Raw genomic sequence first — 24349 nt, 5'->3', positions numbered from 1 at the left:
AAGAGTGCACACACTGAAATGTCTTGCCTTCTTTACTTACCATGGATATTATGTTGGTAGTCCTATATATAAATCTGTATTGCAACTGTCACATAAACTTAACATTAACCAAGAAAACTAAACATTGACCAATGAACCATTAAAATGAGGTCAAGGTCAAATTAACTGTGCCAGGCAGACATGTTAAGCTAACAATTCTTCAATACAACAAATATAGTTGACCTATTGCTTATAATATAAGAAAAACAGGCCAAAACACAAAAACTTAACAATGAGCAATGAACTGTGAAAATGAGGTCAAGGTAAAATAAAACCTGTGGGACTGATATAAAGATAATAAAACAATTACATACACCAAATATAGTTGACCTATTGCATATCTATAATACTAAAATTACGAGGTCCAATTTATCAGCCGTCATCACGTAAAAACGACGAATCAAAGAATTCAACTTTATATATAACTAATATAGTACAAAGGTGTAGATTAAAAATTACACCACTCCAGGCCCTTTTGTTTTCCACGTAATTAGTATTGCCAATAATTAAGAAGTTATGGGTCGAGTCCGATACCGATACCATGCAATCGTATATTCACCTGTTAACTATTACCTTGTCTGTACGTTCCGCCTATGACAGGCGCACCAACAAACGGTGTTTTCAGGATTAATATGCTATATACACGGGCCATAATCACAGGGTTGACACTACTAAATTGTCAAATTGTTACCTATTGTAGTATTTTAATCAGTAAGACTTTCTAAGATAACAATACGAATACTAAAAATGTGGACTAAAAATAAGGCGTAGATACAGTTTTCCATTTGTTAGCGGGCATGACGTAAAACAGCGAATGAAAGAATTCAACTTTATTTATAACTAATATTGGACAATGATGTTGATTAAAAAATACTCCATTCCAGGACCTTTTTTTTATCCAAATAATTAATATTACCAATAATTGATAAGTTCCAGCTCGACGGGTTCAAAAAGGAAGATTTGAAAGCAGAGAAAACTGTTTATCGGCAATTCGTATATTTTACCTTTGATCTTACTGCCTAATATTTTCAAGTATCAACCTTCTGGCTGTATCACTGAAAAAAATAGGCAATACATTGTGTGACGTCATAATTACCGATAAACAGAATAATAGGTAGTTTCGTTTTTCAGATACTGACTATATCATCTGGAATATCTAAACTCGCCCTAACGGACCCACGATATCACGGGTGTGTTCTAGTAGTCTTAGAAAAAAGACCAAAACTCAAAAATTTAATTTTGACCACTAATCCATGAATATGAGGTCAAGTGAAAACTGTCTGATGGGCATAAGGACCTTGCAAGGTACGCACATACAAAATATAGTTATCCTATTACTTAAAATAAGAGAGAATTTAACATTACAAAAAATTTTAACTTTTTTTTCAAGAAGTCACTGAACCATGAAAATGAGGACATGGACATTGGACATGTGATTGACTGCATCTATATACAAGGTATGAAGCATCCAGGTTTTCCACCTTCTAAAATATAAAGCTAACGCCGCCGCCACCATCGGATCACATTCCCTATGTCAAGCTTTCTGCAACAAAAGTTACAGGCTTGACAAAAACAAATTGTCCTATGAACCTTGGAAGTCATGGTAGGATGTAATCTATCCATAGTCAAAAACTCATTCCATACACATCAAATAAAGTTAACCTTATGGTTATAGTATCAGAGATGGGGAAAATAACAACAAAAACTTAACCTTGATCAACGATCTATGAACTAGTCGAAGAGTCTCTAACAGCCTATTTATTGCAGAAGTTGATCTACTAAGACCACTTGGCCACCAAGGGCTCTTAAACCTGTAAGGAGAAAGTCCCAAAGTAAACCATTAAAATTCTTGATCAACAGACTTATGATATATACTTGTATAGTCAACAAAAGAAACGATACAAGACTTTGAAATAAAAATTCATCAAAAAGTATTCAATATAAAACTAAATGAGATACACTATTTTAAAAAGCTTTCATTTGCAATGTATGCACATGTGATAATAAAAATCAAAACTTGCCGGAAAGTATCTAAATTCCGTGTAAACGATCAGAGGGTGCAAATAAGTTTTGCAGAAAGTTGAATAAAAAATCGACACATAATTTTCTATGTACTAAATAAGATTTCAAATTTGTTTTAAAAAATTCAATATGCTAATCAACTTATGTTCATGTTGTAACTAATGGGTTGAAATATTGTTTTTTCAAATTTTTTTTGGAAAAAAGTGATTTTTGAAATCTCAAAAAATGCAAAAAAAAAAAATCTATTTTTCATCCCAAATCAATGCTTTAGATATGAAAACAACACACAGTAAATTTGGAACCTTTCGGATTTGCTTTAAGATTGTTACTGCTTTTTGAATATCACTTTACACATACTGTCTATGGTAAATTAGTGATAATGTATACATTTTAATGATTTCTCGTGGGGGCGATCTTTGCTTAACAAATTAACAAAGAAACTATGATTTAAAAATAAAATTGATGGCAAACACTGTCTTTACCTTTAAATGAGATGTTGGCATCATTAGTTTGAATTTCTGATTTTAAAATTGTCGCTTTAAAGTCATAAGAAACGAGTGACCGGTGAAAAATATTGTTCTTCCAATTCTTAAACCAATGCATACAAACATCACAAACTTAGTCCTCTGTGCTCAAATTTATCATTTTTTTCGTGTAAATTTCGTATAATCGTCAATTTTTTTTTCAATCGGTCAGTGTTGTTGTGAAAATATGGCAGGTAATTAAAGTTCGTGTTTTGAAGCCGAAGTTTAACGATTGTCACCTGTTTGTCAACAATTGACGAAAAATAAACAAAAAGCATGGAAATTGAGCACGTGTTTAACATGTAAATTCAGATAATAGTTTATTTTAAGGACATCCATGCGTATTGTGGTCACCGGATTTTTACGAGATGGGTCACACTGAGGTCACCTTGCATACGGAAAATATATCGGGGGAATTGCTTGCTGGAAGGAAGCAATTCAAATAAAGTAAACTTCTTCTAAATATCAATAAATTAAAGAATTTTCTTCAGAAAAAAGTATATGTACATAAGTTTTACAATGAAAACTATCCATTGAGTTATAAAAAACATTTGCATTATTTTTTTTTGATTTGAGGTTTCTTATGACTTTAATGTAAATTTTGTAAAAAAAAATCACGAAAAAACGTCACAAAAGCAAAAAACATTTTTTTTTTAATGGATTTATATTTCCATAATGATTAAGTATTACTACCTTCAATATTGGTCCAATGAACGGAAAACTTTATCTAAAATTTGAAAGAAAGTCTTGTATCGTTTCTTTTGTTGACTAGTATAAATAAAAACTCAGAATACTATAGAACAGTTTATTTAGGATTTGTTTTAATCACATTGTTCATTCTTGGAATACATGTATCCCTTTGTCTGTCATAATACAGCTATTACAGTTATAAATGTAGATATAAATGACAGATTTGAACATTTAAGATCATTCTGACTTCATTTATCACTTTAACTAAACTTAACCTTGCCACAGGTTTCATACAGAATGTTATACATGAAAAACAAATGAAAAATATGAAGTTTGTAAATTGGGCATGTTGTCATCGAAGTTCCTTAATTTCACTGCCATGATCTCTCGTGGAAGAAATTACTACAAGTATATAGCATGTACACTCAGAAAGTAGGAATTCATCACACAAAAGGATTACGTAATTTCATTCCTTTGCCCTATCAAAAGGAAAAAAAATAAATTAAGACTACATTTTGTTTCTTCATGATCATGTATATATCCAAATTTTTTATTTAATTTTCACAATTCCATTAAAAAAACCAGTCCCAGTTACAAATGTTTTATAGAATAACAAAATCATCATGCTATGTAAACAAATGAAATAAAAAATCAAATTTGAACCAGGGATCTTACTTTACTTCAACAGGGGCATATTCAGGCAAAATAAATGAAAAACAGGATAAAGCATATCAATTTCAGGTTGAGACTGACTGTTTTGTTTGTCTGACCAGCTTCTTCAGATTTATGTGAGAAAATATATTTCAAAAAGAAACTGGTTTTAAAAATCGCATGTCATATTTTACTTGATATAAAAAACAAAGACATTGCAGTAATACATGGAAATAATGTCTGGAGGAGTAAAGCATATTGTAGAAGACAACAAGTGAAATATGATATTTGTGAGCAACAATATTCATTAATAATATCAGTGTTCTCACTGCCTGAATCACTCTGCTTCACTCTCGATAAAATTTCATATCATGGCTTTGTGAAGTAGAATACCTAAACCTGGTCTAAAGAAATTTAACCTGGATATATCACTGACATTTGAATGAAAGAAACAAGGTTGATAAATTTGACCTAAACTCATCACATCATCTTCCAGCTTGCTTGTAAAACAAAGAAAACACTTGTTTATATCATGCAAAACACACAAATAAAGTCTGATAAATCAATTGTCAAGTTAACATCATATTTATATTGTGAAAAATCAGCTGCTAGACAAACATGAGGACTTTTTGAACTCTTTCACAGGGCTCACTTGACAGAAAGTTTTATATTGTGACTTGCAACTATTATTTAACAATATCAATATGCAGACAAACTGACAATCAGTACATATTTGTGCAAAAACCCTACCATTAAACCGGTAATAGCATTTTCAAATATAATCAGTGACACTGTGATTCATTTCTCCAAACTGCTGTGTCAACTGCAAAAGTACCCTTATAACAGTCCTTCTTTAAAGTACAATATCTCTCAGAGAAAAGATAAACAAGAATGTGCACAAAGTACACGGATGCCCCACTCGCACTATCATTTTCAATGTTCAATGGACCATGAAATTGGATAAAGAATATAATTAGGCATTAAAATTAGAAAGATAATATCATAGGGAACATGTGTACTAAGTTTCAAGTTGATTGGACTTCAACTTCATCAAAAACTTCTGTGACAAAAATCTTTAACCTGAAACATGCACTTTCATTTTCTATGTTCAGTGGACCGTGAAATTGGAACTTTTACCTGAAGCGGGACAGACGGACGAACGAACGGACAGACAGATGAAAGAACGCAGACCAGAAAACATAATGCCCCTCTACTATCGTAGGTGGGGCATAAAAATTATTCAGCTTTCATGAATTGTTCCCAGCAGTCCATGTTTTTAAAAGTATTAAGGTTTTCCAAATTGTACTAGAAGCACAACCAAATGTATCATATTAATATATCCAAAAATTCCATAATAAAAAATACATTAACACTATAATAACATTTACAAATGTAAATATATCAAACATCAATATTTCATGTTTTTCAAATAAATAAATGCAATATACAGCACTCTTGTAAACATACAATTTATTTTAAAATGCATTGCACTATTGAGATTTTTACATGATGAATGAAAACAAAAGTTGTACATACAATCTGTATTTAAAATAAAGTAAAATATACGAAAATAATATAATTCATCTTTAACATTTTCAAAATAAACAAACATGAAAATAATATCCTGAGAATGTATACATGGTATATAAATTTTAAATTTCATAATAATTTTACTATAATCATAAAGTGTGTGTATGGCGAAATAAATGACGATTTATAATGAGATTAACTTCTCCGCCTATTGTCCCATTTGCCTTGTCAATTATTTGCATAAATTCTGTAAATACATGTTTTGTAGGTTTAATTTTCTTCCATTGAAGAGTAGACTATTTGTTTGGAAATCTGTACTGTAGCAAATGATAAGCTTTAACACATTCATTATTCCTAGGTTACTAAGGTAAACATATTTTTCAATAAATTATCCTTTATTATTGTTTTCATGAAACAAGCATTAAAATAGATTTTTTCTTATTTTTTGATTTTTTTATTTCTTTCAGAAGACACAAGATAGTAGAATTGAGATTTCTAGATCACCAATTAACATTTGTAAATCTTTCCCTGTGCAATGAAAATCATGCTTTAACACACAGTATATAGATCAAATTCTGATGGTATTTTGGATGTTACTAAATCAAATGTATTATTATATATGTACATTCATACTGATTTATGACAACACATTCATGACATATTTTGTAAAAAAAATACTTCTGAACCATAATTTCAAAAGCATGATGTAAAAATAATAATACATTGTGATTATAATGTTGAAATTGTCATGATAATGTGGTATGGTATGAAATACATGTTTGGCTATGCTTTATACAAATGATACTAAATGTGCCATTATTTACAACCACTGTTTGTGTACCAAAAGTGTGTACATGTAAATTAAAATAAAATGTTGTATATATGTATATTGTTTTACAATCACAATTACATAAACTGGTATTAACATGATTAAGTACGGGACACAAAACATACAAGAAGTACCCTGAGTTTAAATATATTTTTTGGCCTATTCAAATAGCACATTAAAATATTTAATGTTTTCAAAATTACTACAAAAGATCTGAGATCAAATCTACCGATAGGAATCAGTTGGTATTTATTTTTATTATGTATGTATGCAAAACAAAACCTATAAATTATCAAAACATTCATAAATAATAAAGACAAAAAAGATAAGTAAAAAAATGAAACTATTACCTAATACTACATATATATTTTACTATATGTCAATTACTACAAGAATGACACACATAATTATGATCCTTTTAAATCTTTTTGTTTTATCATGTTGACTATAAATAAACTAGCAAGTAAACTACATGATTTTTAAATCAACAATCAAAACACAAAAGTGTATAATCAGCCTATCTGAATGATCCAGAATAAAATAATATATTTCTAATGTCTAAAAAAACATTTTCAGAACATATAATTATAAATATAAGCTGTGACTACATGACACAGTTTCAATATATTGTTTATGTTATAATTAAACTTGCATGAGGAAGATTTGCCAGGATTTAGCTAAATTTCATGAATAAGATGCATATTTCCCGTAGACTTTGGCTTAATTCATATCATGTATATAGAGAAAAAAATGCTGTCAAATTTATTTTGATTATACCATGTACACATAAAAGTACATTAAAATAGACAATAAAATTGTTATGAAATTAATGTATATAATGCAGGAATTCAGGTTTAATTGAAAAGGCAAATTGTCTCCAAAATTGAAATTAATGACACATCTATCTACTTTGACATGAACCATTTGTAAAGTCAAAATCCTTTGGTTCTTCTTTGATATGCATTGGAGGTACATCATTTTGGGACATGTAACCTTGACCCTGAAGACTTTGAAAGTTCATCATATTATTACTCTGTGAGGAATCTATTTGTTTTTGCCCATTACAGCTACCAGTTGGAGGGTCATTATAATCAGCAGGTTCTTGCTTTACAAAGTTAGAGGGTGGCTGACTATAATTGCTTTGTCCTTCTTGTGGCTGACCTTGAGAAAATCCCATAAATGACACATCCCCGCTTGGGGGTTGTGGATTTTGATCAAAATTTCCTTGTGCAAAATTCTGCTGATGTTGGTTTGGAAAGTTCATGAAATTCCCTTGACTTATCATACCCTGCTGGTAGCCACTAGAAGGCTGAGAGTTGTGAGCACCATTGTGAAATGGATGACCTTGACTTTGAAATGAACTTTGAACCATGACCTGTCCTGTAGATTGACTTTTCATTCCATTGGCTTGCAAACTTTGTTGATAAGAAAAAGAATGTCCTGTGTTGTCCCCACTAAATGACGACTGCATTGCTCCTTGAAACATCTGAAAATTTTGAGATTGCCCCTGCATCATCATTTGAGACATTTGGAATGAGTTATCTCCCATATTGCTCTGAACCATCTGAAAATTTTGAGAGTTATTCCCCTCTGAATTATACATCATTGGATATTGACTATTTCCATTTTGTTCTGAACTGTAATTAGAGTTGTAATATGGGGGTTGCATTTGAGAGCAGTTTCCATTTACTGGCATGCCATATTGAGATTGACTGTTAAAACTGGGTTCCTGCTTTATATGCATATTTGTTGATGGATAGGCAGAGTCACAATTTTGTGGGTATGCAGGGCTTTGCATTGAACAAGATTCAGCAGCTTCCTCTTTAACTTCTGGTTTTGGTTCCCTTTTTACAACCTTTAATTCTAAATCTGGAAAACAAACTTCAGAATCATCCAACTCCTTTAGGTCTCCACGAAGGTAATCTCTTAACTTCTTCAATGATGCATAAAATGGAACTTTATCTACAGCTCTCGGAAGCTGTGAACATCTTGCACTTGAGGAAGGCATCACATACACAGTCTGAAAGGTAAGGAAAGTTTTCATAAATAGACCTGCAGCTATATATAATGGAAAACTGCACATGTTGTGTTATTCTGTTAGTGTTGTTATAAAAACAGAAAATTTAAAAAACAGATAGCTTCAATTTGGGTGAAGTTCCAATTTAAACTACAATCATCGTCAAAGGAATTCAATTTATAGGTTAAAACTGAATATGATCCTGTTATCCAATTTTAAAATAATGTTGTACCCAGGGTACTTATGTCCATTGACCATGAGCTCAAGGCAAATGCAGTTGAAATTATATAAGATCATCTGTTGGTTTGCATGAAATTTTAGGCAACATATATGCATTATTGCCCTTGCTGACTTCTATGGAAACACTACTATTAAATAGTATAAATATTACTTACTGTTTCAGTGCCTGCCAAGAGATCTGGCTGTTTACCAATGGCAAAGTTTTTATGACCAAGAAAAACTTCATATATACCTAAAAATGACAGCATAAAAACATTATATAAATGTTACGTATAAAAGTAAACAATTCTCTTGTGCAAACAGATCGGTTTACATGCTTACTAAAAAAAACCAGTTCATAAGAAGACATGTCATCCCATTTGGCAAATTATTTGACTATGATTGAACAGCATAACTGAGGTGAAAGGCAACAAATAACATTCATCATAATATCGATATAAACTTCATACCTTATACTACAAAATCATTTTTGTTTACCTGTGTACATTTCTTTATTTGGCAGTATTTTATCCAATGCAAGGTTATGGTTATCGATCTGATATTGTTTAACATCTAATCCCTTGATTTATCAATTTAGTATTTTCATTGTGTCATAGATCAAAATCATTTATACAGTGTATGTTCATTTGTTGTTGGTAATATTTCTTTTAAATGATTTAAGCCATTTCAATTGATATTTTATAGTGTGTCTTTCTATGTTTTGATGTTACACTATTGTTTCAGGTTGGGTGAGGGTTAAAATGTTTAATTCCCCGCATTTGTTTGCACCTATCCTTAGTTCAGAACCTGATATTTAGTGGTTGATGTTTATTGATGTGGTTCATAAGCGTTACTTGTTTCTCACATAAATTATACCATTGGTTTTCTTTTTAGAATGGTTTTAAACATCTATTGGTACCCTTGATGGATTGCTGTTTATTGTGAGCCAAGGCTCCGTGTAGAAAACCGTACCTTGGCCTATAATGATTTACTTTTACAAATTGTGACATGGATGGAGACTTTGCTCATTGGCACTTATACCACATCTTGTTTTCGATGAAGTAAAACTAATGTTAACCTTATCAACTTTTCATGTAATTTGTAAAGTCTTAAAAAAAATGTCAAAGTAATACTAAAATCAGGAAAGTAATTTCTAAGTCAAGTACTTTCTGGGTCTTTATCTTTTCTGAAAAGGTGTTGTTACAATTTCCAGACTTATAACTTAATTCCTTTTAAATCTAGTGGATAGTTGTCTCATTGACAATCATACCATGTCACCTTAAATTTATATACAATACACAGAAAGAATGTTGAAACTACTGTCTTACCTTTTCCATTAAACACAGCTATCTTTGGTTTATACTTTTGTAATTTTTCTGTTAATAATAGGGCACCTTCCTTTATTTCTTTCCTAAAATAAATATTTTTAATATACATTCAAGGTTAATAATATGTTTAATAGACATAATCCACATTGACACTTTTTAATATCTTATAGCCAACTACAAGATAAGTTCATTTTTTCTTCTTTTTCTATCACTGACATGTTTCAAATCTTTATAAAACAAAATTACTTTGGATTCATTATTATTCATAGGCCATTAGGGTATACATTTTTTAGAATTTCATAAGTAAAATTTTTTTTAATACTCAACGAAAATACATAAAGCCTACCTGGACAGATCTGCACTCCCTCTGGTTGTTCTTTCAACAATATTAGTAAAACCTATCCCATGATTCAACAGTTTATAGTCATCATTGGCTGTTAATGGCTCTGGTATAAGTCCAGACAAAAACATACATTTCCCTGTAAAAACATAAATCATTTCCATATGCAAACAAATTCTATCAAACACATGCTAAGATTTCTCAGTGTTTTTTTTTTAAAAAAAGATGAAGTTTTCAACTCAGAATTTTCTAAAAACCAGAATTCCCTTCTTGATAATTTCATCTAAATTCTTAAATACAACTTTTCATGGCTTTTTGAGCCTCTAAAATTACTTCAGTTATTAGGATGACAGATCTTTCAGTTTCATCATCTTTGTATGTCGCCCAGATAACTATCATGCTTTGAAACCATGTAATTGCCCTTGTATTACACAATGTAATTTTTATAAAGTTTGTCCTTTGTTTGTTGGTTACTGATTGTTTACCAAAGGCAGATGAGTTACTTCCATTTTATTGTATTCATGAATTAAAAAAAAAAATCTATAAATAATTTTATGCCTATTGAAATCAGTACATACAAAAATGATTCCCTGGTCCTGCATAGTGGTGACCAACATATGCTGCACATAAGCCTGGATTTATACCAACCTGTAAAACGATATACATAGAATTAAGTCTGTAAACATTTATCATAAATTCTAACATGACGTCCTTCAAACGCTTTGAGTACACATCTGTGGTAAAATATGAATATATTTCATGGGCTGTTCCAATTGTACCCCCACGCCACGTCATATGTTTTTTAAATGAATGAGGAACGAGAAGTCATAGAACAATGACGTAAAAATAAAAGCATTTACGGGAAAATTCACACTTGTGAATCAGAATATCATCAAAACAAGGAAACGTAAATAAACGATGCTAAAATGTGGTACATGTATGAGCCATTTTTTTTTTTTATACATGTTCGACATATAAGTAAATTATCATTTAAATTCAATCAAAACTATCTAAATACGTTATTTTAATAGTTAAAACATGTCACTAATTCAGTTGCCCCGTTCTTTTACGTCAATTTAATAGTGGGTTTATTTATGAGAACGGCAAATATCTGCCTCCACCTAGAGTGCTTTGATCCAAAGAATTGCGGTATTTGTCCTATCAGAATTGAAATAATTCAAGGACATGAAGGGGGCTTGAATATATCTAGATTTTACCACGGGTTGTCCCTTTATGCCGACATTTTACCCCTCGCTAACCCTCAGGGTGTAATATTAGTCATAAAGCGCCAACCCGTAGTAAAATCACGATATATTCAAGCCCCCATGAATAATTTCTTAAACATTAAAACTCATAGGTTTGGTTGCATATTTATCCATTGATGTGGTCAGCTTGGTTTGACCGTATTAATTAAGGAGATGTGGTGTAATATCAATGAATTATTAGTTTAAGATAACTTCAAAACTGTTATCATGGTTATGGAAAAACATGTTAATTGCAAATGATCACAGTTCCTTAAGCTTAATACTAAAATTCAATGTCTATTCATCCTGATGATGCTAAAGTTTAAATTATACCAAAGCATGACATTTAAATCATGCTGGTTCATCTGTGTTTAACTACTTTAACCTTATAAGACAATACTCAGCTAGATCCTTTATCAAAAGGATGAATAAAAGTAATTAGTGGATGGATGACAGAAATGCACCTATCGAGTATCAAAAGAAAAATGAACAAATATAGCTATCACATGACAAGGAATATATGCAAATTTAACTTAAATTAACAGATCAGGAACCAGATAATGACAAAGCTTATACAGTACGGGTAGGGACTTATTTTAATGGATGTCTTAATCCGTCTAGTCGGATATGAATAATCGGACATTTTTATGGTAGGTAGTATGGTCATTAATCAACAAATCCAGGTGTGATTGGCAATATATTTGTCCTTTCATCTTAATCCGTGCTGCTAGATACGGTTCACTGATTTCAGAATCAGGTTACCTGTAATTTTAACCTCTCAGTCAATTTATTGATTACATCGTTTTTGACATAAAATATTTTTACAGGTGAAGTACTGGAGACATCTTTGTTTTAATAAAAATAGCCTATTTTTTTAGTTATGGTTTTTATATTCCAACTGCTATTTACTTTCTAATTTGTTCCTCAAAATTATTTTTGTTCTATGTTCTTTGTTGTTTATTTTTTGTTTTTTTGTGTATCTGCTTCTTATTTATTTGCATAAAATTTCAAACATAAATATTTTTACATGTATTCTATTACTGGAAGCCTACGGTTATTTTTGTTTTACTCGTAAATCCATTAGCAGAATGCTGTCTCCAGGGTTAGTTTGAAGCGGCCACATGCAAAATATTTCTATAATATGTATTTAATATTCAGTCTGTGTTGGGTCAGTTCCGAGATTAAAAAAAATTATAATTACAGTGAGCAATACTTGTATATTATTTAGTAGCTTGCTGATTCTTTGTAGTTTTTACTTTTTACTGTAAACAATTTACTGTCCGAAACTTCAAAGTTGGAGATGTATCAATAAAATAGAACGCAAATAATAACACTTAGAAGAAGATATTGATTCTTCCCGTACATAAGTTTATTTTAAGATTTCCGTGTTTGTTCATTATGCTAAATTTATATAATTGATCTGCATTTGGGGGTAGGGAGTAAATAGGGTCCGGATCTCGAAATCCCGGGCTTAAAAACACGAAGTCCCAAGGTCCTGAATTTAAATAAATCAAAATCCCGACATCGCGACAAAAAAGAATTCCCAGATCACTATAGTGTTAATCCCGAAATCCCGAACTTAAATTAATTGCGTAATATTAATTTACGCACAATCCATGTAAAAAAGGAAACTTGTATCAGAGACATATAATACAATATTGTATTATATGTCTCTGCTTGTATGTTATATATTTAACAGCAATTTGTTAAGAAAAATTTGCCGTGAAAAGATAATACCATGATACACATATTAGTGATCAACAGCGTGTGCACGTGGTTGAACTTTAACTTGACTCCACTCACAATATTATTGAATGCTAATAAAAGATGATCGATTTTGTCCACTGCACGAGATTTTTATATGGCGGGAAATGTCGTAACAGTAAACTCAGGTGACCTTACTGAACTACCGTGGGAAAATCCATTCATGATTAAATTTGATGTGGAATGATTGACAGTATTGTGCGTTAGTTTTGAGGTTCTTGATCGATTGACCAGAATAGAAATTTAATTGATTTACATACATGTAAAATCAAAACAAGATTTAGTCTTCTTCAACTGTTTTGTTTTATTTTTATCAGTCATTTCCCGGATTCCCATTTAAATATTCTACTTTGGAGAACTCCTTTAAACTTCGGAAATAATACAACATCGATTTAAAAATTCTTACGGATAGCGCGAGCTATAGAATGACTAGAAGTACGACGAAAAAGTAAAGACAGCTGATCATGACTAGTACGATTAGCCTTCAACCCCATTGGGGTATAAATGTGCATTTATTTAATAAACTATATAAGGTTAAATTTTGATTTTCGTGTATCGATTCGTAAAATATATTTATAATAAAAACTCCGGCGATTTTCATAAAAGAGTCGAGACATGAAAATAGAAAGGCAATATCTTGAATGTCAACAATTTTTTGTAAAATAAAAAATAGGAATCGAAATATGATCACTGCGTTATAAATATTGTATTTAAAGAAACCAATTGTTTGACTTTCAAAGAGATTAACGGGAAATATGTCAAAATAGAAAGCACGAGTGATCTGTCTGACCAAAATGTTTTACTTGCGAGAAATGATTGACAGGTGTGAATTGATGTAAAGGCTCCGACGGGGAAAGTTGTATCAAAAGGAAAATAACTTTATTCACAATGCCTATACATATTTTATAAATACGATATGTTGGCCTTATACTTAAAATTGTGTTTCTAATAATAACATATAAAGGAACAGAACGTTTAAAGGGGGAAATAATAAAACCATCGACAAAAACTTGTATAATTTACGGGATTGATGTCTCAACAATTTGATTCAAACTTCGATTGAAAACAGTCTTGGTTGTTATTAGGCTTATTATTTTTTATTAGATGAAATATTTACGGTTTACAAATACAAATACAAAATATTTTATTGGCACAAAACTATTATAATAATTGGCAACACAATATATTGTTAAAAATCGTCTTTATTTCATTTTCAAATTATAAAAAAAAAAATTCCACATTCATGATATTTAATTTTAATTCTAAGTATTTAATTTTTAATTTAAATTCTAATATTTAATTTTAATTTCAATTCTTTCTCTTTGAATACAAGACAATATTTTACATTTATCTATTCTCCATAAATACAAATATATCTGTACAGGTAAAATTTAATTCTAATCAAGCTGGTTCAGATTGATTTACGACCTTCCACTTGGATATTGCACAGCAGGTGTTTATTACTCTGGGACAACTGTCCACCAGTCTGACATCTAGACGGATTAAGGCTTCCATAAAAATAAGTCCCCACCTGTACTGTACATGTTGTAATACTTGTATATATGGCAAAAAAAATTGTATGTCCAACTTACAATCACAATATCTAGATCAGGTGCCAAATGATCTGGCAGAACACGTTTAACAACTTCTTCTTCTGGCATCCCATTAAATCTGTCTCTTTTCTTCCTAACAGGCATACTATCTGTGATTGTTGTCTGTTTCTGGTTCTTACTTCCCTTTTTTCTTCCTCTTTTCTTTGCTGGAGCAGGATCACTATGTAATAACATACAGTACAATAACACAATCTTGCAACAGGATTAATCATTACAATGTACATCAAATATATTTTATCTCTTTTAAAACTTGTTCAATGTTGAATATTTTGTAAAACTGATGGATTTCAACTTTTGGTAAGTCGAGTCAACAATAATTGCCAGAAACCTCTTTCATTTCTGATTTTGCTAAACCAAAAAAGAGAAAAATATTTAAAATAAGAGGTTATTTAAGAGCTTTTTTTCATATTTTGTGACCATTTTGGAGATTTTTCAGTTAACACTGCAAGTCCAGAGCCCAGACATATTCAATTAAGCACTGTCAACGTCCACTTTATATTAATGGAAACATTACTGGTACAACCTTCCCTTTTATTTCTAATAGGAGACAAACAACCAGTATGTATTGTTTAAAGCCCTTATTATTTGACATGTGTGTACTGTAAACAAATCATTATTCTAGTATTTGTTGTTACATGTACATACATTGTAAAACAAGCTGCATAAAACAAAACTGTTGATGGTGATGCCTCTAATTTCTGAGTTAATACATCTTTTTATTTGACCAATTTTCAACCTAGAGTAAAAACACTTGTGTCATCTTACCCAGCATACTCTTGTTTGATTTCTGCCTTAATATTAGGAAAATCTACTGGCAGCTGGAACATGCTATCAACTTGACTAGACATTTTGATATCTTCTAAATGGATTAATGAAAATCTGAAAATACAAGAAAACAAATGTAATGAATAGAGTTCAACAGGAATTAAACTTTTTGTGGAATAGATGTTTGAAAAAAAAAATTCATCACACTTGAATTTGTTGACATTAATATTAAGGGGATATAATATCCCCTTAATATTAATGTGAACAAAATCAACTTGATGAGTCACTAAGTACTGGCAAGACTGGTTTAAAAATTTGTTAGAATTCATCAACCTTTTTAGCAGACTGTCATGACAGTTATAAAATGACAAAAGGAGACCAAATACAGAGTATTAACCCCTTAAAAATCATTTGAAATTTGGAACTTGAGAAGCAATACATAAGTTACAAATACCAAAGATTTGTTCTTATGTTTCATGTATTTCTGAATTGTCTGAAGCTATAAATGTAGAGTTGGTGTTATTTTATTTTTTCAGTCAAACCAACGCAAGGATTGACGGAAAATCAACCTTTGCTGGTCCTTCCAAGATATTATTTACATAATTTATTTTCTGCAAATTATAACCAAGTTTGATACATGTTTAATGGTTTTATCATTTGACATTGTAACTTTTATACAAAATGAGGTTGTATAATTTCCTAACACTAAAAGATGTCTATCCCAATGTCTTTGTACATGGTACGTTTGGTAAAAACTTAAAAGGCTTCCAGATATTCCCTTATTTTAAATTCTGTTAAATTGGTAAATTTCATTTGATTTTGATGGAGTTTTGAGACAATTAAAGTGCCATGTTTACACTTTCGGTGGATTAAACAAAGAAGGATAACTTGTGGTCACAATGTTTTTCAACAGGAAATACAAGTATAAACAACAATGTGTCCCTAGTACATGGATGCCTCATCCGCACTACATGTATCATTTTCTATGTTCAGTGGGCCGTGAAAATGGGGAAAAGCTCTACTTTGGCATTAAAATCAGAAAGATCATATGATAAGGAAAGTTTGTACCCAGTTTCAAGTTGATTGAACTTCATAAAAAAATACCTCAACCAGGTCCTCTGTAACCTGAAGCAGGACAGACGGATGAATAAACAGACACACAGACCAAAAAACATAATGCCCATAAATGGGGCATACAAACAGTTGGAGTGATGAAATTATGAACATGTGACAGTTCTTTGCCTACATGTACATTACCAATACCTGAAACTACATTTCCTTACTCCATCTGCAGAATGGCAGAAGGGGAATTCTCATGGTGCAGTGCTTGTGATATTTTATCGACAATTTGCCAACCCTATACTTATGTATGGTATTGATAATGAGGGAGAAACTCTCAAACGGAGACTGATTCCTATTCCCATTGTATGTACATGTATGTATATATGTACTGGTAGATTCATCCGTTATTCGGAGCAACCCTCGAGATCTGCGAGGGTACAGTGGAATCCGTGTACACTCCCTTTCGGGATTAATGGAGATGTGTCACTAATGTATTTACAATGTGCAATATTTACAAGCACAATCCCGACCCCAACACAAAGGGAGTGCTTGGACACCAGGATATCTGTTATTATGTTGGAGGAAGCCGAAGTCCTCGGAGAGAACCACCAGGATACCCGGCAGAAACAGACAAACTGAAGAGATATCAGTAGCTGATTGATCTCCAGGTCAAACAACTTTGACCAACCGAGCCCCCATTAATTTTGGGATGCCAATAAAAAAAAATATTTTATTGTTTTCATTAATTCTTTCTGTTTCATCTTAAAGTGTTACTGTTTGGCAGTGTTATGTGTGTTAGGAAGTATTCGGTACTGAGGATCGAGCAGTTATAAATTTTGTGTAAAATGTTCAATTCGACAAGTGTACATCATGTACATGTTATATGTGTATCGGATACCGAGACCAAAATATAATTTTGAGATCTATCCTGTAAATTTGCAGACCTATTCAAATCAAATGAAAACATCATAGTATTTATGGGAACATTAGTAAGCGTCCACTTACATAGTAATTTACCATACATTACACATCACTTTTGTATCTACATAAGATAAAATATAAACAAATGATTATGAGATGATAGCTGGCAGTCGCTTTGTCTCTTAAATTCCCATTGATTTCATTGGTCACTTAAAGATCAAGGTCAAAATAAGAACCAATCAAAACATTGAATGCTTAAAATAGAAAGGGGACAGCCATTGTGCAGCTGAATGTATTGCAGTAACGCAATATTTGATTGGACACAATGGAGAAGTTTGACCAACCACCTACATTTACACTAAATATGCTTTGGTAAAATTCTAAAATGGCTGCGCCCTTAAGTGAAAAACTTACGAAATATGACATTGATATAAAACTTTTTTAAGATGTTTTTTTTTAGCCGGAAATTTGCCATACTATTGAAAAAATTGCCAGGAAAGAAATTAGGAACATATCGAGTGATCATACCAGTGGGATTTTGTTTAGGGGCGGCTCTCGAATTTTCTATGATAAATTGGAGGGTGAAAGAAGCTAATTTTTGTAAGATATTTGAGTGAACGTTTTAAAACTCTAAAGTAAACCGATAATGAAGCAGAAAACTCTATAACATGTTCAGCAAGGTCAAGGTCTTTATCCTATGGAATTTTCAGTAACATCAGACAATCTTAATACACCTTATAGCTGTTATCATGGTTATAGCCTTCTTGGCTGGCCAATCCATTTATATGGTGTCAGATATTTTGTTTTATGGCGTCAAAATTTTACGGGAACTTACCTGTGTGATATCCAGTAATGGCGGACAAATAGCGATAAGGTGTATTTGGAGAGTTATTGCCCTTGAAAAGACAATTTGAGTTTAAGTTTTGTAAGCAATCTGAGCGAATGTTTTAAAAATTTTGAATAAACGGAAAATGAAATAGGAAACCATAATATGTTCAGCAAGGTCACGGTGTATATCCCATACATGTGATTCTTCCAGCGAGAGTCAAAATCTCCTGCTTTTAAGACCCTTTTATTATCCTATGGAATTTTCAGTATAAAATCAGACAATCTTGTATATTTTGGAGAGTTATTACCCTTGAAAAGTCAATTTGAGTTTTCGTTTCATTTACAAAAAATAAAGTCCTAAAAAACATTGAAGTGTTTGATATAATTTCAGCAGAACTTTTATACTTAATTTTGGTGTCTTGCACATAAGCCTGTCAACTATTACATTCATATGAAACAGTCTTCACACTTAGTGGCAGCCAAGGCTTGTGAAATTGCTCTTGGGCCTGTTTTAATCATATCTACAGGCCAACAGAATCTAACTCAAAATTTTCTAAAATTGAGCTCAGGGCCTGTAGATTTAACAGTTCATTGTGAAGATTGTAAAATTGATAAAAGGCACAGGTTACAAAAAATAAAATATCTGTTACTGTTTGAAAGTTGTCCTTCGTTTTCATAAAAAAAATTGTATTGAAAGAAGAACTCTTTTGTATTTACCTCAATCACTTATCAATCATGCCAAAATCAAACTTAATTATAATCTCGAAAGGAAATTTCTGTGGCCATGGTGGACACATTTTCTTCACAAATTTTGAGAGATTATCGATAAGTCTAAATATCAAGGAAAACTTAATGAATGATTGCTTTAGTATTCTTGCCCTTAATTTAAAGAGAAAATTATTTTCAGATATTTTCAAGTTAATTGGAGTTCAAAGAATCACACATCTGGCGTATATACAAAATTTAGTCCTGGTATCTGTGATGAGTTTATTTCCAAAGTAGTAGTGTCCTAGCCAGTTCAATTAAGTTTAGAAAAATGTCCAAATACTGTATTTAACATGTTAAACATTCAGTTTTTTCTTTTTATTTGCTAAAATATAATAAAGATAAAATTGGAAATATTCAACATGTACAAATTATGTATTATCTATTAACAATGATTAAGGCACTAAAAGCTTGTGACCTTGTAAATTGTGAGCTCATGTAGGATGTCTATCTTGTGCAAATTTTGAAGTAAAACATGTAAAATAACCTTTTTTAATATGCTTATTGTTGTATTTTTCAGATACAGTTTTTAAGAAAAATCAAGCACAAAAATTAGCACTTGAAGAAGTAGAACTAGACAGAAAATTGGCTGGATTAAAATAAACATGCCAGCTGGAGTTTCATGGAATACTTACCTCAAAGGAGTAGCTGTAATGTTGGTAGCAATGGCAGCTGGATCTCAAACTGTTCATTTAATGTACAAGCCATTAGAGGTACAATTTAAGTTATATGTACAGTCTTCGTACCATACACAATATTTGTATCAGTGTTCAAATATTAAAATAAGGGGATGTGATATGATTGCCAGTGAGACAACTATCCACCAAAGTTCAAATGAACTGAATGTAAGCAATATTATACAATGTAGTTAACCTTAACCATGTTAACAGCCTTTAACAATGAGAAAACCCCATACCATACATATTCATACAGTCAACTTAAAAGGCCTTGACATAAAAAAAAATGTGCAACAATTTAATTGGGAAAACTTATTTCATGTCTTATAATCAAAAGTAAATAATAATAAAACACATGGTTACCCATCATATGCATGCCAACACTAGACCTGTATCTGTGGTAAATTTACATTACAGTTAAACACATCATAGTACATTTAAATTACAATGCAGGTCTTGCCATGTCAGACGTGCACTGTATTTGTAGTCCAGGTAGTAAGACACACTGTACAGTCCTTTTAAGGGATATTTGAATACTTTTTCCTCATTTTTAATTTACATGTAATGGAACCACTAATTCTGTTAAGTGCCTTATCCAATTCCTTCTTTCGGATTTTAAAAGAAAATTATATGCAATTTCTTTCTATCTTACATTCCAGGATTTGGATGAACTGGTGAAAAGAGAAAAAGAAAAAATTCTTAGACAACAATCAGGGGTTAGTTCTTGATTTCTGTTGATGAAGCTTTAATTTATGATCAACTCTATTGAAGCAACAAGGCAAGATTGAACAGAGCTCCACAGGAATTATGTAAACAAGTTTTTATAGCTAAACTCATTGCCCTTTTTGATAGGATTTAAACTTGGAAGCCAGAGGAAATTCCTGATTCTGATTTGACAGATTTCAAATTATTCATCTCTACGTATCTTCATAGGAATGTTGATTGTATCTTAGGACTTTAATGATAATTCCTTACTGATGAACTTGAAGGTCATTACTCTTGATTGGGTGGCATGCATATCTGGGAACAGTCACATAACTGTTGAAAATTATAGGAAAACAATTATATATTATCTTTAAAATTGCTTGGCCATTCTGAACCAAATTTTGATTGGTCAGTTTTCAAATTCTTTTTTCCCATTGAATATTTTGTAATATTTTTTGTAGATCTCTGTGCCTTAGCTGAAGCAATTTTAATTGCAATAATGCCCAATTCTTGATTTTGATAAGTTTTCAAATTTCTCTATCACTGAAACTTCAAACACAAAATAAAAAAAATATAGAAATTCAAATAATAAATTTAAGGAAAGGCCTTTTACAAAGGTTCTTCAATGAATACTGATAAGGGACAATGTAATACTAATCCTGCAGTGTTTTTTCGCAGTAGTAAAACAGATTAAAATTTCTTAATTTATAATTATTGCAGTCAAATGAAATAAGTTTCACAGACTTGGAAAGTATGAATATAGTTATGATATCAATGAATTATTGTGGTTATATTACATGTATCTTTTTCTACTTTCAGGATATGAATTATGTTAGGCAAACAGAAAAGGGTGAATTTATAAAAAGAGCACATGAAGGCAAAAGATTATGATGTTTTAAATGTTCTGTACTTTCAAGTTTTATAATAGATACAATTTGTAAAAATGTGATAAATGTAAAATGTTGAAATATTTGTCCTTGTATTATGAATGTTTTATAAGTGAAATGTTAATGAGTTGGAGAAGATTAAAAAAATATAAATTATAACATTTGTGTGTGTGTGTGTGTGTGTGTTTTGTTTTTATGAAGGATTGTGGCTTTATATCCCTTTGTGCTGTTTTCATTTATGTCCTTTAAGTTTTATAAGTGATTAGTCAGTTTAATTTTGTAATCTTCTTGAAAAACAGAATAAAATAAATCAAGGATAAGGTATTTCTTTCTATAGGAATTCTCAAAATGATCTCTAAGAATTCTGGTATAACTTTTGTTAAATTCAAATATTATTTAATTGAGCTTTTAAGAAATCGAATAACAGTATTGATAGAGTCCTTAAAACTTCCAGAGGATGACTTTACCAATTAAAACCCTTACTGCAATAGATCGCTAGTTACTAATTTTTGTCTCACCTTGACAAGAGTCACAAAGTGAAACATACACTAGGTATGCTGTTTCTGGCAGCAATTGCAGCTTTGTCAACAATGTATTAGTTTGTGATTATGCCGTTAATGGTGAACCACTAGGGTCGATCAATGATATTTGTAATGCAGTTGTATTAGCATTGGCACATTTCATTTCCATAGAGATTTTTCAACCCTGCCCCCTCAATCGTAATCTATTGTTTATGAAACATTTGCTTAATTAACATGTATAAATTTGTGATTAGGTCAGATTATGGCGAACCACTAGAGGTGATATTTGGTATGCAGTTTATTGCAATTTCAACATTTGCATTGTCAAGATTATAATAAAATGCTTGGCTGAGCACAGCTTGATTCAACGGCAGAGGGCGAACCCTGAACAAATGGGGAAAATTTGAACACAATATTCAATAAAATTGAGAATGGAAATGGGAAATGTGTCAAAGAGACAACAACCTGACGATAGAGAAGACAACTACTTGATTGAGAGTTTTGTGGTAATATGTATTGTCTATAAGTTTTATAACATTTAGTGCAGGCAAACTAAAGAAAGAGAAAGGAAACAAAAAAAACCATCAATTTTACCATTTTTGAAGAGTCATAACTCTATAACAGAAACCAACTTGGACGTACAGACAGACTAGGGTAAAACTTAATGCCCCCTATGAACCCTTAGAAAATTGGAAACCCCCCTTTGGAGCAATAATCTCCACAATTAATCCAAGTCTTTCCTTTGTAGTATGGAACCTTGTAGTACAATTATAGAGAGCTCCATACACTTAAACAAAAGTTATTGTCTTGAAACTAGATAAATGCTTGCTTGTGGCCCTTTTTTAGCCCCTAATTGCTACATGCTTGAGGCAATTTTCCCAAACTTAATCCCAGCCTTCCCAAGTTATTGTCTGGAACCCAAATGTGTCTGGACGACAACAACATTAAAGCGTAATCCGAACTCAAAATTGTTTTCGCAGTTGTATAAAAATTAGGTTTAGTGTAGTCTGACCAACATTTACCCTTATTCTATTCTCTATCTGCAAAATTGGCCAAATCATCAACATGAAATGATGATCGCTAAACCATGAGATAAGGTCAAGGTAAGGTGAAACCTGTCAGAAGGACATATAAACCTATGATGATTTCATACATCAAATGTTGTTGGACTACTGGTAATACTTATATGTGAAAAAATCATGTGATTATATATGCAAACATTGAACCATAAAAGGAAGATCAAGGACAATGGACTGAAACTTTAGACCATAAGACATCAGTTAACAAGATAAGAATCATCCAGCTTACCTACCTTCTGAAATGAAGGTAAACAAAAAGTGATGTCAGACCAGACTACCTCATACAGAAATGAATTCCTTATTTGGCTATCACAAACGTAGTTATGGTCAAGAAATTCACATTTGACCACCTTTCTTGGTCTCGGGATTTCGCTTATGAGTTGGTAACCCTCTCTGGATTCTGAATTTTACTCCCAAACTTCTAACTTATAAGTGAGTAAAGTCTATGTTAGCATGGCATGCCTATATTTTTTCTTAATCTCTAATTAACAACAAGAATAGAAATCCCTTGGAATCATTCTTTTATCTTCAGAATTATGTAAGGTAAGTAATGAAACTAGAGGCTCCAAAGAGCCTGTGTCGCTCACCTTGGTCTATGTGCATAATAAACAATGGACACAGATAAATTCATGACAAAATTGGGTTTTGGTGATGTGATTTGTTTTAAGTTCTTATTTTACTTAATATTCTTGCTACTTACCTACTTACAATTATATCTATCTGTAATGTATTTTGCCCATTAGTATAAAGTAACAGAGGAAACTATTTTGTAAACATTTACAAAAAATTACCAAACTAATGAAAATTGTTAAAAATTAACTATAAAAGGCAATAACTTCTTAAGGGGTCAACTGACCATTTTGGTCATGTTGACTCATTTGTAGATCTTACTTTGCTGAACATTATTGCTGCTTACAGTTTATCTTCATCTATAATAGTATTCAAGATAATAACCAAAAACCAAAAAGAAATCTTTAAAAATTACCAATTGGGGGGCAGCAACCCAACAACCAGTTGTCCAATGCATCTGAAAATTTCAAGGCAGATAGATCTTGACCTGATAAACAATTATACCCCCATGTCAGATTTTCTCTAAATGCTTTGGTTTTTGAGTTATAAGCCAAAAATTGCATTTTACCCCTACGTTATATTTTTAGCCATGGCGGCCATCTTGGTTGGTTGGCGGGGAAACTGGACACATTTTTTAAACTAGATTGCCCAATGGTGATTGTGGCCAAGTTTGGTTTAATTTGGCCCAGTAGTTTCAGAGGAGAAGATTTTTGTACAAGCAAACAACGGACGCCAAGTGATGAGAATAGCTCACTTGTC

General features: G+C 31.5%; 2 protein-coding genes across 3 annotated transcripts; one reads left to right on the top strand and one right to left on the bottom strand.

The window, feature by feature from the left end:
- Positions 1-3376: 3376 nt before the first annotated feature.
- LOC134728327 (uncharacterized) lies at positions 3377-17774 on the bottom strand. 2 transcript variants are annotated; one of them, XM_063592904.1, is made up of 8 exons: positions 17643-17774; positions 15576-15689; positions 14790-14970; positions 10768-10837; positions 10196-10328; positions 9850-9932; positions 8698-8774; positions 3377-8305 (listed from the first exon to the last, which is right to left on the bottom strand). In XM_063592904.1, the coding sequence occupies exons 2-8, from the start codon at positions 15656-15658 to the stop codon at positions 7187-7189; spliced, it is 1746 nt and encodes a 581-aa protein (XP_063448974.1). In that variant the 5' UTR covers positions 15659-15689; positions 17643-17774; the 3' UTR covers positions 3377-7186. The 2 variants fall into 2 exon arrangements, with proteins under 2 accessions (XP_063448974.1, XP_063448982.1); XM_063592912.1 differs by having other exon boundaries at positions 17655-17759.
- A 138-nt stretch (positions 17775-17912) lies between these two features.
- LOC134728340 (ubiquinol-cytochrome-c reductase complex assembly factor 6-like) lies at positions 17913-21585 on the top strand. The gene is made up of 4 exons (XM_063592925.1): positions 17913-18158; positions 19672-19864; positions 20488-20544; positions 21353-21585. Exons 2-4 carry the CDS (start codon positions 19757-19759, stop codon positions 21422-21424), a joined length of 237 nt encoding a protein of 78 aa, XP_063448995.1. The 5' UTR covers positions 17913-18158; positions 19672-19756; the 3' UTR covers positions 21425-21585.
- The last annotated feature ends 2764 nt before the right edge of the window (positions 21586-24349 follow it).

The sequence above is a fragment of the Mytilus trossulus genome, chromosome 1 (genome assembly GCF_036588685.1).
Source record: "Mytilus trossulus isolate FHL-02 chromosome 1, PNRI_Mtr1.1.1.hap1, whole genome shotgun sequence".
NCBI classification, from domain to species: Eukaryota; Metazoa; Mollusca; class Bivalvia; order Mytilida; family Mytilidae; genus Mytilus; species Mytilus trossulus.
This window is presented reverse-complemented; position numbering and strand designations above follow the sequence as displayed.

Bases quoted from the DNA above. Each gene is read 5' to 3' on its own strand.
- LOC134728340 (XM_063592925.1), top strand. From the start codon at position 19,757: ATGCCAGCTGGAGTTTCATGGAATACTTACCTCAAAGGAGTAGCTGTA. The intron at 19,865-20,487 runs GTACAATTTAAG...CTTACATTCCAG, and splicing joins TAATGTACAAGCCATTAGAG to GATTTGGATGAACTGGTGAA. The intron at 20,545-21,352 runs GTTAGTTCTTGA...TTCTACTTTCAG, and splicing joins TTCTTAGACAACAATCAGGG to GATATGAATTATGTTAGGCA.
- LOC134728327 (XM_063592904.1), bottom strand. From the start codon at position 15,658: ATGTCTAGTCAAGTTGATAGCATGTTCCAGCTGCCAGTAGATTTTCCT. The intron at 10,329-10,767 runs GTATGTACTGAT...ATGTTTTTACAG, and splicing joins AGGACCAGGGAATCATTTTT to GGAAATGTATGTTTTTGTCT. The intron at 9,933-10,195 runs GTAGGCTTTATG...TATTTATTTTAG, and splicing joins GGGAGTGCAGATCTGTCCAG to GAAAGAAATAAAGGAAGGTG.